Raw genomic sequence first — 13,704 nt, 5'->3', positions numbered from 1 at the left:
CGCGGTGAGGTGACCGGCCTAGCGGCCCCGCGCGGGGAGACGTGCGAGCGGTCGCGTAAGCGGCGGACGGGCAGCGGCGCGCCTCGCCTCCCTACTCCTCGCCCCGCACCGCCATTCTATTCCTCGCCGAACACCGCCTCGAGCGGGGCCGCTAGGCCGACGCATCTCGCCGCGCGCTTACATTCGCCAGTAGGTTGGGCTAATACGGCGATTTTTAAAATTTCGTATCTCGATAACTATTCGTCCAAGCGCAAAATAGTACAATACTTTTCTGTTTGTCTTAGTCCCTTCTACCTTCCCATGACCGGAAGTCAAAGTCTTGCGTAGCACCCTGTATAAGGACAATTACTGTTTGATATTAATCGTGATTAAGCTAGAACATGTATCAATTACAATAACTCTAAAAATAAGAAAGTGATAATCTTGTCAAGTAATTTATTTATTTCGGTAAGGTTTTATAGAATATGTTTAGGAGCTTCTCATATAAAAGAAAGGAAATATACATAAGTCAGTATTACTTATTTATCGCATAAGCAATATTACACATGAAATGCAACCATTAATTTACAATTTAGGAAAATAAATTGCAAATTTATTCATATGATATAATTACAAATAATTTTGATATCAATAAGAAAAATCTGCTTTGACATAACTTGTAATAATTATTCTATTAACATAATATAATAACACATAAAAAATTGAAAAACCTTGACGAGTCTACTATTTCAAATGTCATAATATAATTACAATTTATAAATATGAAAAATAATGAAGAAATATTCACTTATTAACGAATTTAATAATGAATGGTAACCGTATCTTCCTTTCGACATAGCTTTGTTCGTCTAACCTTTTTCTAATAGTAACCCATTATGATATGTGCTCTGAGAAGTGCGATGAGAAGTACTTTCATATGTAAGGAAATTTGATGTTTCCATATTGAATGTACGATGTAGACTGACAGTTAATTCTTCCTTTATTGCAAGCGACGTCAGCTGTAGGTAGCTATAAGACGATATTCCCTGTGCATAATAAAAATTCTTAAAAACAGGAGACATTCCATGTGCACTAGAAGGAAATTTAAAAAACTTTAAATGTACCCTCTTGTTGTACAACTTTGAATAACTACAGTGCAACAACGTTCGGAGTAGTCATAAATAACAACTGAGGTAATGACTGGTGGATAAGTGTCTGGTCTCACGGCAGTTTATGTAAATGTATTGGTCATGTTCTGATGCAGTGGTAATCGATCATGAGTTGTCTATAGCCTTGCGATGTCTATAGACATCTGGATATTGTATTACTTTTATTATTTTTATTATTACACAATAATGTGAGTTAAATGGTGAAATAAATAGGTGAAATAAATGGGAAAGAGCATTTTTCTTTTTGTGTTGTGATATTAATATAGAAGTACTTTAATCTGTATCATTTATGAATCATTTTTATTGACAGCATGTTACATAAATCTCCTCTATTTCTATGAAAGTACAACAATGTTCAGTTAACGTTAAATAGTTTTTTTCGTGTTTTCATCTATTTGTACTTGTCTTTAGTCGATGTTATTCAATTATTATTTATAGTGTAAGCACCATACGTGAAAAATACTTACATGACGGCTTTACTTTTCGACATGATCGTTGTCTGAATTTAGACATTTGCTATAGCAAGACATTTTCTGTAGGAACGTATCATAGAATTCTATTCCCATGCACTCAATGCATTTTATACTTATTAATTTGTAATAAAATATTATAGTATTTATTATTTTTATTCAAATGGTACGTAGACATTTTTTTCGACTTCCTTTTCTTTTCCTACATTTTATTAGTAGCTAAGTTAACCTTCTATCTATTATCTGGTACCCTTTATTTTCAATAAATAAAATAATTACTCAGTTTAATTATAACGGCAGCACAAAGTTTACTAAATTAATTTATTGTACACAATTATATCATGTAAAGTTTTCAATTTTACATGTAACTTTAATTTTATATTATAAATTTTAAATTATTTGACTAACTCTTTGGTCAAATCTTTAATATGAAGTACTAGTATTAAATCAGGCATAATTCACATCTTCGATTGATTTTTTGTGGTAAGTAATACGGATATGTAACCGGCTGACGTTTTCAATAGCTATATAATAAAGTATACGTTAATGACATTGCAGTACCGGATACAAATATAAAATATTTTTTAGTGAATCGTTAAGATACTTAATTTTTGATCGTATTAAATGTTGGAAACATATTAAATGCTTCAGAATAAAGTTTGTATACATATATGAATGATTTTAAATTATTTTTAGATGTTATTTAACTCTACCTTGTAAAAAAGTACATTATTAATTAAATTAAACTCATACTGGTAATTTAAAATTACTTACGTTACAAAATGTAGCCATTGTCAACGGAAACACTTTACCAATGTTAAGATAAAGAGGCTTACTGGATCTTGTCATTAAAAGAATTAAATTCCAAGCTCTTTTTGGATCCATAGTATACCATTCATTGAAATATATAGCATAATGAATTTGACCACACTTCAAGACGTCATAAATAAATAAAAATGTTAGTTACAAATTGGTGAAATCAGTTGCTGTAATATTTATGAGATTTATGTGCCGATTTCATTTGTGTGTGTTCGAATTGTAACTAGTTGCACTTTATAACACGTCGAAATTGCTTAAGATTTTCGATCAATACATAGTACATGAAATGTGTATTGATATAAATAACATTTTGTAAATGAAGAGTGTAAAATTGTTTTGCATTAAATAATAAATAGCAATTGTTTGGTGTCTGAAGACCGATAAACCGAATGGACGCGTACTTTAAAGACACGAAAATATTATTAGATTGTTTATTGCAATAAATATTACCATATGCCTCGTCCGTCTAATGTGAAGGAGATTTAAACCATGGCTGAGGTTATATTTGTTACAATAAATTCTTTTTGAAAATTATGACCAGATCGGTCGAATAATATTAATTTTCCATTAAGACTATATAGAAGTTTATAACATTTTTGTAGAATATATCCATTATCATTTGCAATTGTGCAGAAATAATACAGTGGCTGAACAATTTCAAATTTACCTGAGTTGTTAACACTTCGCCAACAGCACAGTAAATGCACATGTGACCGAACGTATTGGTAAAAAGGCTCACAATATATATAATGTGAAAGATCGTAAAATGTTGCTTATTTTCGAGCATCTAGTTATATCATTAAAATATACAATTACATGTATGAAATATTCATACGTTACTAAGATATTTATACTTTTAGTGCTAAATATTAGTAGAATTCGTGTACTTCATTATCATTTCTTCTACCCATAAATTTTTGAAACTTGGGGTAACACTTAGTTTTAAAAGAAATTTTCAAACAAAAGTAAAACTTTTATTATTTAAGAAAACACTGTACGTGTATTAATAGTTGCATTGAGAAATTTGTTTGTATCAACGTATTGTAAAGTGAAAATCGGTGAAAAGTAATAAATATAAATATAACAATGTTTTAAATTATTTACTAAAAAATAAGTTCAAAAAGTATTAGCTAATCAACAATGTAAATAAAAAATAGAAGTAAAATTAGTTGTAATTATTTTGAGATATTTGATGTAAAAATATAAAATCTTTCTATATGAAAACTATGCATAATATAAAAAATAACAACTAAACTTTTATCAATATACTTACGTTTATTATCCAAAAACCATAGAAAGCGAAAAGAAAACCGAAATATAGAAACAATATCATCAATATTATATTGAATACATCTTCTAAATGATCAATAGCTCTATAAAAAATATATTAAGTAAAAATTCATGCATAAAATATTGATGTAAAAGGCATTGAATATAATACATCGAAAATTGAATATAATATATCGTAATGTCCAAAAATATCTAATAATTGAGACATTTTAGTTCGTAAAAATAAAAGTAATTACACAAATACATACATATAGTTATATATTTATAGAACATAACAGGTTTTATTTAATAATTTTTGTATACGACAATACACAGCAAATTATATACGAAGTCTCTCTTATATTATACTTAAATTTACAATCAATATTTAGTTTTGTCTTTTTACAGATTACCCATCTATTTTTTACATATTATTCAATGTATATTCAGTGCACATTATTGAATGTAATTTCAATGTATATGTTTAAGAATACGTCTACAATATATGAGAAAGTGTATACCTAAATAGTCGGTTGTGTTCTTCCACACAATTCTTCAAAACGTCATTGTAATTCGCGACATTATGTAAATGCATAAGACGATTTCTCAGAATGTCCAGCTGACCGGAGATATGAAATACCGAAAGACTAAGAAAATTGTCAATGCCTGAATAGCACATAGCATTGAAGATAAGGGCAATACTTTGAAGTGTGTATGTTACTTCGTATTGTGGACTTTTAGACGTGTCGTAGATATAATATGTCTGAAGTGGTAATGGCCCTCCCAGATCAGTGATATTAGACAGGTATCTCACCGAGTGGCCAAATATAGGAAAAACAACTAAAACACACCAGCTCACTCCCATTATACAGTACCCACATTTTATAATAGTACGCGCAATTTGCGCCTTTGCGATCATAGTTGTTTCTTCTTGAGATGTTTTCGCTTTTAGCCAATCGTCCGCAATTATATTTACTATCGCTGTAACAGCTTTACAAAAAACATGATAAAGAACATTAATAAGAATGCAAAATAATACGTATTATTATTTATTAATTTACATTAACAAATGTCTAAATAAAGCAATTAAATATAACCAAAGATGTTATTATATTTGATAAAAACGTTAAATGTATGAAGTCGAACTTTAATATGTAGAAAATGTTATGTAATTAAATAGTTTGTAGGTATAAGTGTTGCATAATACTTTATTTATAAACTAACTACTACAAGCACAAATAAAGTAGCTAGTAAATAGCAAGCGTTACGCTGAAATGTAAAACACATACGATAAAAATATTTTTTTAATTTGTTAATACGTATTAATTGTGCAATAATAAAATTGTAACCGACCTTTTTTCTTCCACCAAAAAATTGGAAATCTTAAGACACAAGTGGTGGCTGGTAAAGTATACTGCAAGTTATCTGTCAGTAATAAAATGTCTGAACGAATTCTTATCATAGAATGTATTGCAGGAATCACAACGATGAATAACATCACTAAGAAAACGAAAAGCGCACGTAAATTGCACATACGCTTCTCCCATGTTGATTGTACAGGTTTAGGCCAAAGTCCAATGAATTTTAAGCTATATCGATTTAACTTCACTGCCCATTCGAAATCTATTTTTTTACAAAAATTTCAACAAGATTGTGTTAAACATTTTAAATATCCAGAAAAATCGTTCGGTATTAATTGTGATTAAGCTGTGTTACATACTAAATGTTACAATAACGTTAAAAATAGAGATAATAATTTTCTTAAATGGGTTATTTATTGTATGTAAGATACTTTCAAGATAAAGCAAGAATCTATAACATGTCCATTATTATTTCGGTCTTTACAATATATGTACATGTTGCAATGTCTAAATATACGAATGATACAGAACCACAGAGAGATTCTCTTTTTTAATGTATCTTATAACGAATAGTAATCGTGTCCGATTTTTGACATAGTTTTCTGACCTTTTCCTAAGAATGACGCGTTATGATATTTAATATTAGAGGTACTTTCGTACGCAAAGGATTTCGATGTTTCCATACTGAACGTAAAATGTAGACTGATATTCATTTCTCCATAGCAAAACAACATAAATTCTAGCAGACACGATATTTCTCGTGCATAATAAAAATTCTTAAAAACAAGAGAATAGTACATATGCACTGCAGTCAATTTTCAAAACTCTAAACGTACCCTCTTGTTGCACAACTTTCAATAACTACCAGTTTGTACGACATCGTTCGAAGTGTTCATAAATAAAAAGTGAGATAATGACTGGTGGACAAGTACTTGGTTATGGCTATTCGTGTAGATGTGGTGGTCATGTTCTGATGCAGTGGTAATCGATCATTAGTTGCCTATAGACTTGCGATGTCTATAGACATCTTGATATTGTATTACTTTTATTACTTTTATCATTACATAATAATTTGAGTTAAATGGTGAAATAAATAGGTAAGAGTATTTTTCTTTGTGTGTTGTGATATTAATATAGAATTACTTTAATTTGTATCATATATGCATTATTTTTATTAACTGCAAGTTACATAAATAATCTCTATTTCTATGAACATACAAAAATGTTCAGTTAACGTTAACAGTTTACTCGAGTTTTTAGTTATTTATACAATATTTATCTATAGTCGATGTTATTCAATTATTAGTTATACAGTAAACAGGTACCATACCTGAAAAATACTGACATGCCTGCTTTACTTTTCAACATGATCATTGCCTGAATTGAAACATTTGCTATAGCAAGACAGTTTCTGTCGAAACGTATCGTAGAATTCTATTCCCATGCACTCAATGTATTTTATACTTATTACTTTGTAATATAATGCTATTTAATATTTTTATTCTATTGGTACGTACACATTTTGTTCGACTTATCCCTTGCCTCTTCCTTCATTTTATTAGTATCTATAAGCTAACCTTCTATCTATTATCTAATAACTTCTATTTTTATTAAATGAAATAATTACTCAGTTTAATTAAAACAGCAGAATAAATTTTATTCAATTAATTTATTATACACAATTATATCATCTAAAGTTTGTAATTTCATATTATACTTCAATTTTATATTATAAATTTTAAATTATTTGACCAACTCTTTGGTCAAATCGCTAATATGAAGTACCTACTAGTATAGAATCAGGCTTTATTTGTATTCATTTCATATTTTCGATTGATTTGTTGTAGTAAGTAATACGGATAAGTAACCGGCTGACGTTTTCAATAGCTATATAATAAAAGATATGATAATAACATACTACAATAGCAAAAGCCAATAGAAAATACTTTTAAATAAATGAATTGTTAAGATACTTAATATTTATCGTATTAAATGTTAGAAACATTTTTAATGCTTCAGAAAAAATTTTGCATGCAGATACGAATGATTTTATATTATTTTTAGTTTTTATTTAACTCTACTTAGTATATAAAAAAAGTACAATAAAAATTAAATTAAAGTCATAGGTAAAATTTAAAATAACTCACGTTACAAAAAGTAGCCATTGTCAATGGAAACACTTTACCAATATTAAGATAAAGAGGCCTACTAGTTCTTATCATTAAAAGAATTAAGTTCCAAGCTTTTCTTGGATCCATAGTATACCATTCATTGAAATATGCAGCATAATAAATTTTGTCACACTTCAAAATGTCATAAAAAAATAAAAACGTTATTTACAAGGTGGTGAAATCTCATTCTGTGATATTTATAAAATTTATGTTTTTAAGTGTGCGTACACCAAGTTTAACTAGCTGAATTTTATTGTTGAATCGAAAACGTTTAAGATTTTTTATTAAATACAATACCTACATATTACGTATAATATGTCTTACGTGTAAGATATATTACATTTGTTAAATGTTAAATGTAAAATTGTATATAAATTTATAATAATTTCATAGAATAAATCTATTATATTTGTGCAATTATGCATACGAAATACAGTGACTGACGAAACTAAACAAATTCAAATTTACCTGAGTCGTTAACATTTCGCCAACAGCACAATAAATGCACATGTGACCAAACAGACTGGTAATGGCGCTTACAAGATATATAATAAGAAAGATCGTAAAATGCTGTTTACTTTCGAGCATCTAGTTATATCATTAAAATATACAATTACATGTATGTAATATTCATATGTTATTAAGATATTTATATTTTCAGTATTAAGTATTATTAGAATTAGTGTGCTTCATTATCATTTCTTCTATCCGCGTAAAATCTTTTAAATTTAGGGTAACACTTATTGTTAGTTTTAGAAGAAATTTGTCAACTTCTACTTTTTCTTATATTTTCAATGGAAGTACGTTTGTATTATTATAACTAAAGTAAAATATTTATTATTTAAGAAAACACTATATGTATATTAATGTTTGCATTCAGAAATTTGCTTGTATCAAAGTTATATAAATTCAAAATTGGTGATAAGTATTAAATATAATAATCAACTAATCAGAATTCTTCAATGTAGCCAGAGTTAATTATCAACGTCAGTGTTTTCTTGACCATACCTGGCATCTTTAATAATACGGAAAATTTATTGCGAAAGATATTACCTCAGCCATGGTTTGAACCTTCCTATTATAGGCGGGCGTCTCACGAATTCGAACACCGAGGCATGTAATATACCAGGTATGGTCAAGAAAGCATTAACGTTGTTAAATATAATAATGTTTCAAAACGTTTACTGAAAAATAAGTTCAAAACGTATTAGTAAATCAACAATATAAATAAAAAATACAAGTAAAATTAGTTGTGATTATTATTGTGAGATATTTGATGTAAAAATATAAAGTTTTTCTATAAACTTTATTAAAACTGTGTAAAATATAAAAAAATAACAACTAAACTTTTATCAATATACTTACGTTTATTATCCAAAAACCATAGAAACCGAAAAGAATACCGAAATATAAAAATAATATCATCAATAGTATGTTGCATACATCTTCTACATGATCAATTGCTCTATAAAAAGTATATTAAATAAACATTCATGCAAAAAGATATTGATCTAAAAGGCATTATAACATAAATACAATTCCATGTTATTTTATACATATAATTAAGAAAAGTATTAATTTTACCTGAATATAACATAAATTTAAATCATACTGCTTACTCTATTAAAAAAAAAGAAGAAAATTAAATATAATATATTGTAATGTCCAGAAAAATTTAATAACTGACATATTTTAGTACGTAAAAATAAAAGTAGTTACACAAACGCGTACATATTTACATTTTTATAAAACATAAGAGGTTTTATTTCATAATTTTTGTATACGACAATATTGCACATCATATGTATACGAAGTCTCTCTTATACTTAATTTTACAATCAATATTTAATTTTGTTTTTTTACAGATTACTCATATATTCTTTCACATATTATTCAATGTATATTCAGTGCATATTATTCAATGTAATTTCAATGTATACGTTTAAGAATACATCTACAATATATGCAAAATAGTACATACCTAAATAGCCGGATGTGTTCTGTCACACAACTCTTCAAAACGTCATTGTAATTCGCGACATTATGTAAATGCATAAGACGATTTCTCAGAATGTCCAGCTGCCCAGAGATATGAAATACCGAAAGACTAAGAAAATTGTCAATGCCTGAATAGCACATAACATTGAAGATAAGGGCAATACTTTGAAGAGCGTATGTTACTTCGTATTGTGGACTTTTAGTCGTGTCGTAGACATAATATGTCTGAAGTGGTAATGGCCTCTCCAGATCAGTGATATTAGACAGGTATCTCACCGAGTGGCCAAATATGGGGAAAACAACTAAAACACACCAGTTCACTCCCATAACGGAGTACCCACATTTTATAATAGTACGCGCAATTTGCGCCCTTGCGATCATAGTTGTTTCTTCTTGAAATGTTTTCGCTTTTAGCCAATCGTCCGCAATCATATTTACTATCGCTGCAACAGCTTTACAAAAAACATTGTGAAAAAGGACATTAAGAAGAATGCAGAATAATATATGCGGTTCTTTAGTAATTTACATTACAACTGTCTAAATAAGACAATTAAATATAATCCAAAATTTTAATAAATTTTATATAGAAACGTTATTTGTATGAAGTTGAACTTTAATATTTAGAAAACATTATGTAATAAACTGTTTGTCCGTAGGTACAAGTGTTGCATAATACTTTATTTAAAAACTTAACGTGTAAAAACAAATAAATTAGTCTAAAAAATCGGGCAAGAAGTAATAAAGTATAAATAATGTACTTAATATTATATGAATCTGTAAACCTAATTTGTGTGTGTGTGTGTTTGGAAAAATTTAATACAATTCAATCTTTATTGCTCGAACAGTAAATAGCAATACGCTAAAATATAAAACACCTAATATATAAACATTTTTAATTTATTAATATGTATTAATTGTGCAATAGTCAAGTTGTAACCTACCTTTTTTCTTCCACCAAAAAATTGGAAATTTTAAGATACAGGTGGCGGCTGGTAAAGTATACTGCAAGTTATCCGACAGTAATAAAATGTCAGAACGGATTCTTATCAGAGAATGTATTGCAGGGATTTCAGCAGCGAATAACATCACTATGAAAACGAAAAGCGCACGTAAATTGTACATACGCTTTTCCGATGTTGTTTCTTCAGATTTAGGCCAAAGTCCGATGAATTCTAAGCTATATCGATTTAACCTCACTGCCCATTCAAAATCTATTTGTATACAAAAATTTCAACAAGATTGTGTTAAACAGTTTAAATATCCCGGTAAATCCAACAAAGGGATTTTTCTTCTTTAATGTATCTTATAACAAATATTAATCGTGTCCGACTTTTGACATAGCTCTCTGACCTTTTCCTAATAATGACGCGTTATGATATTTGTTATGAGGAGTATTTTGATACGTAAGGGATTTTGATGTTTCCATGCTGAACGTAAAATGTAGACTGATATTCATTTCTTCATCACATAACGACATGAGTTCTAGCAGAGACGATATTTCTCGTCCATAATAAAAATTCTAAAAACAAGAGAATAGTTCATGTGCACTGTAAGTAGTAAATTTTCAAAACTCTAAATGTACCCTCTTGTTGTACAACTTTGAATAACTACCAGTTTGTACGACATCGTTCGATGTGTTCATAAATAAAAACTGAGTTAATGACTGGTGGACAAGTACTTGGTTATGGCAATTCGTGTAGATGTGATGGTCATGTTCTGATGCAGTGGTAATCGATCATTAGTTACCTATAGTCTTGCGGTGTCTATAGACATCTGGATATTGTATTACTATCATCATTACATAATAATTTGAGTATAATAGTGAACTAAATAGACAAGTGTATTTTTCTTTGTGTTGTGATATTAATAGATAATTACTTTAATCTGTGTCGTATATGTATCATTTTTATTAACTGTATGTTTCATAAATAATCTTCTCTATTTCTGTGAACGTACAAAAATGTTCAGTTGACGTCAAATATGTTTAACAGTTTCCTGAGCTTTATTTATTTATACTTATCTTTAGTCCATGTTATTCAATCATTATTTATGAAGTAAACAGGTACCATACCTGAAAAATACTTACATGCCTGCTTTGCTTTCCAACATAATCATTGTCTGGATTTAAACATTTGCTATAGCAAGCCAGTTTCTGTCGAAACGTATTGTAGAATTCTATTCCCATGCATTCAATGTATTTATACCTACTTCTGAATTTGTAATATAATGCTATTTAATATTTTTATTCTATTGGTACGTACACATTTTTTTCGACTTATTGCCTCTTCCTTCATTTTTTAGTATGTAAGCTAACCTTATATCTATTATCTAATAACTTCTATTTTCAATAAATAAAAGAAATATTCAATTTAATTATAACAATAGGATAAATTTTATTAAATTAATTTATTGTATACAATTATATCACGTAAAGTTTTCAATTTTATATTATAAAATTCAAATTATTTGACCAACTCTAGCCAAATCTTTCATATGACGTACTAATATCAAATCAAGCATTATTTGTATTTATTTCACATTTTCGATTGATTTCTTGTTGTAAGTAATACGGATAAGTAACCGGCTGACGTTTTCAATAGCTATATAATAAAGTATACGTTAATGACATTGCAGTACCGGATACAAATAGAAAATATTTTTTAGTGAATCGTTAAGATACTTAATTTTTGATCGTATTAAATGTTGGAAACATATTAAATGCTTCAGAATAAAGTTTGTATACATATATGAATGATTTAAAATTATTTTTATATGTTATTTAACTCTACCTTGTAAAAAAGTACATTATTAATTAAATTAAACTCATAGTGGTAATTTAAAATTACTTACGTTACAAAATGTAGCCATTGTCAACGGAAACACTTTACCAATATTAAGATAAAGAGGCTTACTGGATCTTATCATTAAAAGAATTAAGTTCAAAGTTTTTCTTGGATCCATAGTATACCATTCATTGAAATATACAGCATGATGAATTTGATCACACTACAAGTTGTCATAAATAAATAAAAATATTAGTTACAAATTGTTGAAATCACTCGCTGTAATATTTATAAAATTTATGTGCAGTTTAAAATGTGCGTAATCCAATTTTAACTAGTTGAACTTTAGATGACATCGAAATTGTTTAAGTTTTTTATTAATACATAGTACGTGAAATATGTATTTATATGTATAAATTACATTTGGTAAATGATGAGTATAAATTTGTATTGCATCACATAATAAATGGCGTATCTATTGTTTTGCGTCTGAAGACCGACAAATCGAATGGACGCATACTTCAAAAAAGATGCGAAAATATCATTAGATTGTTTATTGCGATAAATATTATCATATGCCACGGTAAGTCGTTCGCCTAATGTGAAGGAGGTTTAAACCATAGCTAAGATTATATTTTCCGCAATAAATTCTTTTTCAAAATAATAACCAGTTGGGTCCAATAATATTAATTTTCCATTAAAACTGTATATAAATTTATAACATTTTCGTAGAATTAATCTATTATAATGTGCAATTATGCACAAAAAATACAATGGCTAATGAAGCTAAACAATTTCAAATTTACCTGAGATGTTAACACTTCGCCAACAGCACAATAAATGCACATGTGACCAAACGTATTGGTAAAGATGCTTACAATATATATAATGTGAAAGATTGTAAAATGTTGATCACTTTCGAGCATCTAGTTATATCATTAAAATATACAATTATATGTAATATTCATATTTTACTAAAAAATTTATATTTTTAATACTAAATATTATTAGAATCCGTGTGCTTTGTTATTACTTCTTTTATCCATAGAATCTTTTAAATTTAGAGTAACACTTGGTTTCAAAGACATTTTTCAACATCTAATTTTCTTGCATGTTTAACGGAAGTACATTTGCATTATTAACGAAAGTAGAACATTTATTATTTAAGGGAACACTGTATGTATATTAATGTTTGTATTGAAAAATTTGTTTGTATGAAAGTAATTTAAATTGAAACGTGGTGATATGCAATAAAGATAACAATGTTTCAAAACATTTACTGAAAAATAAGTTCCAAAAGTATTAGAAAATCAACCATATAAATAGAAAATAGAAGTAAAATTAGTTGTGATTATTGTGAGGTATTTGATGAAAAAATGTAGTTTTTCTATATTTAAAACTATGTATAATACAAAAATCATAACTAAACTTTTATCAATATACTTACATTTATTACCCAAAAACCATAGGAAGCGAAAAGAATACCGAAATATAGAAATAATATCATCAATATTATGTTGAATATATCTTCTACATGATCAATAGCTCTATAAAAAATGTTAAATAAAAATTCATGCAAAAAAAATATTGATTTAAGAGGCATTACAATATAAATACAATATCAAATTAGTTTATACAGGGTGAGTCTTTCTATATCCGACAAAATTTTTGAGAAGGTAGAACGG

General features: G+C 27.9%; 4 protein-coding genes across 5 annotated transcripts in view; all 4 read right to left on the bottom strand.

Annotated features, from left to right (window-relative positions):
* LOC105558224 overlaps positions 1-934 on the bottom strand; it is a gene marked incomplete at its 3' end in the record, with an annotated part of 4,173 nt that extends 3,239 nt beyond the window's left edge. The window contains exon 1 of the mRNA XM_012005810.1: positions 854-934. The remainder of the gene's footprint in view (positions 1-853) is intronic.
* An 896-nt stretch (positions 935-1,830) lies between these two features.
* On the bottom strand, positions 1,831-5,764 carry LOC105558219 (odorant receptor Or2-like). Its single transcript, XM_012005806.1, has 7 exons — positions 5,675-5,764; positions 5,060-5,329; positions 4,228-4,696; positions 3,711-3,810; positions 3,105-3,224; positions 2,393-2,548; positions 1,831-2,142 (listed from the first exon to the last, which is right to left on the bottom strand). Exons 1-7 carry the CDS (start codon positions 5,748-5,750, stop codon positions 2,077-2,079), a joined length of 1,257 nt encoding a protein of 418 aa, XP_011861196.1. The 5' UTR covers positions 5,751-5,764; the 3' UTR covers positions 1,831-2,076.
* A 1,044-nt stretch (positions 5,765-6,808) lies between these two features.
* On the bottom strand, positions 6,809-10,751 carry LOC105558217. The gene is made up of 7 exons (XM_012005803.1): positions 10,587-10,751; positions 10,178-10,447; positions 9,220-9,688; positions 8,604-8,703; positions 7,707-7,826; positions 7,215-7,370; positions 6,809-6,954 (listed from the first exon to the last, which is right to left on the bottom strand). The coding sequence occupies exons 1-7, from the start codon at positions 10,711-10,713 to the stop codon at positions 6,889-6,891; spliced, it is 1,308 nt and encodes a 435-aa protein (XP_011861193.1). The 5' UTR covers positions 10,714-10,751; the 3' UTR covers positions 6,809-6,888.
* Positions 10,752-11,481: 730 nt separating this feature from the next.
* Positions 11,482-13,704, bottom strand: part of LOC105558218 — a 6,746-nt gene continuing 4,523 nt past the window's right edge. The window contains exons 4-7 of one of the 2 annotated variants that reach the window (XM_012005805.1): positions 13,467-13,566; positions 12,826-12,945; positions 12,087-12,242; positions 11,482-11,574 (exon numbers count right to left, since the gene is read on the bottom strand). In XM_012005805.1, coding sequence (XP_011861195.1) covers positions 11,527-11,574; positions 12,087-12,242; positions 12,826-12,945; positions 13,467-13,566 — 424 coding nt within the window. In that variant the 3' untranslated portion in view covers positions 11,482-11,526. Of the gene's footprint in view, positions 11,575-11,650; positions 11,837-12,086; positions 12,243-12,825; positions 12,946-13,466; positions 13,567-13,704 lie in introns of those variants that run through there. The other variant, XM_012005804.1, reaches the window with a different exon arrangement.

The sequence above is a fragment of the Vollenhovia emeryi genome, unplaced genomic scaffold (genome assembly GCF_000949405.1).
Source record: "Vollenhovia emeryi isolate VEMERY1.0 unplaced genomic scaffold, V.emery_V1.0 DF939364.1, whole genome shotgun sequence".
In the NCBI taxonomy this organism is placed as follows: Eukaryota; Metazoa; Arthropoda; class Insecta; order Hymenoptera; family Formicidae; genus Vollenhovia; species Vollenhovia emeryi.
This window is presented reverse-complemented; position numbering and strand designations above follow the sequence as displayed.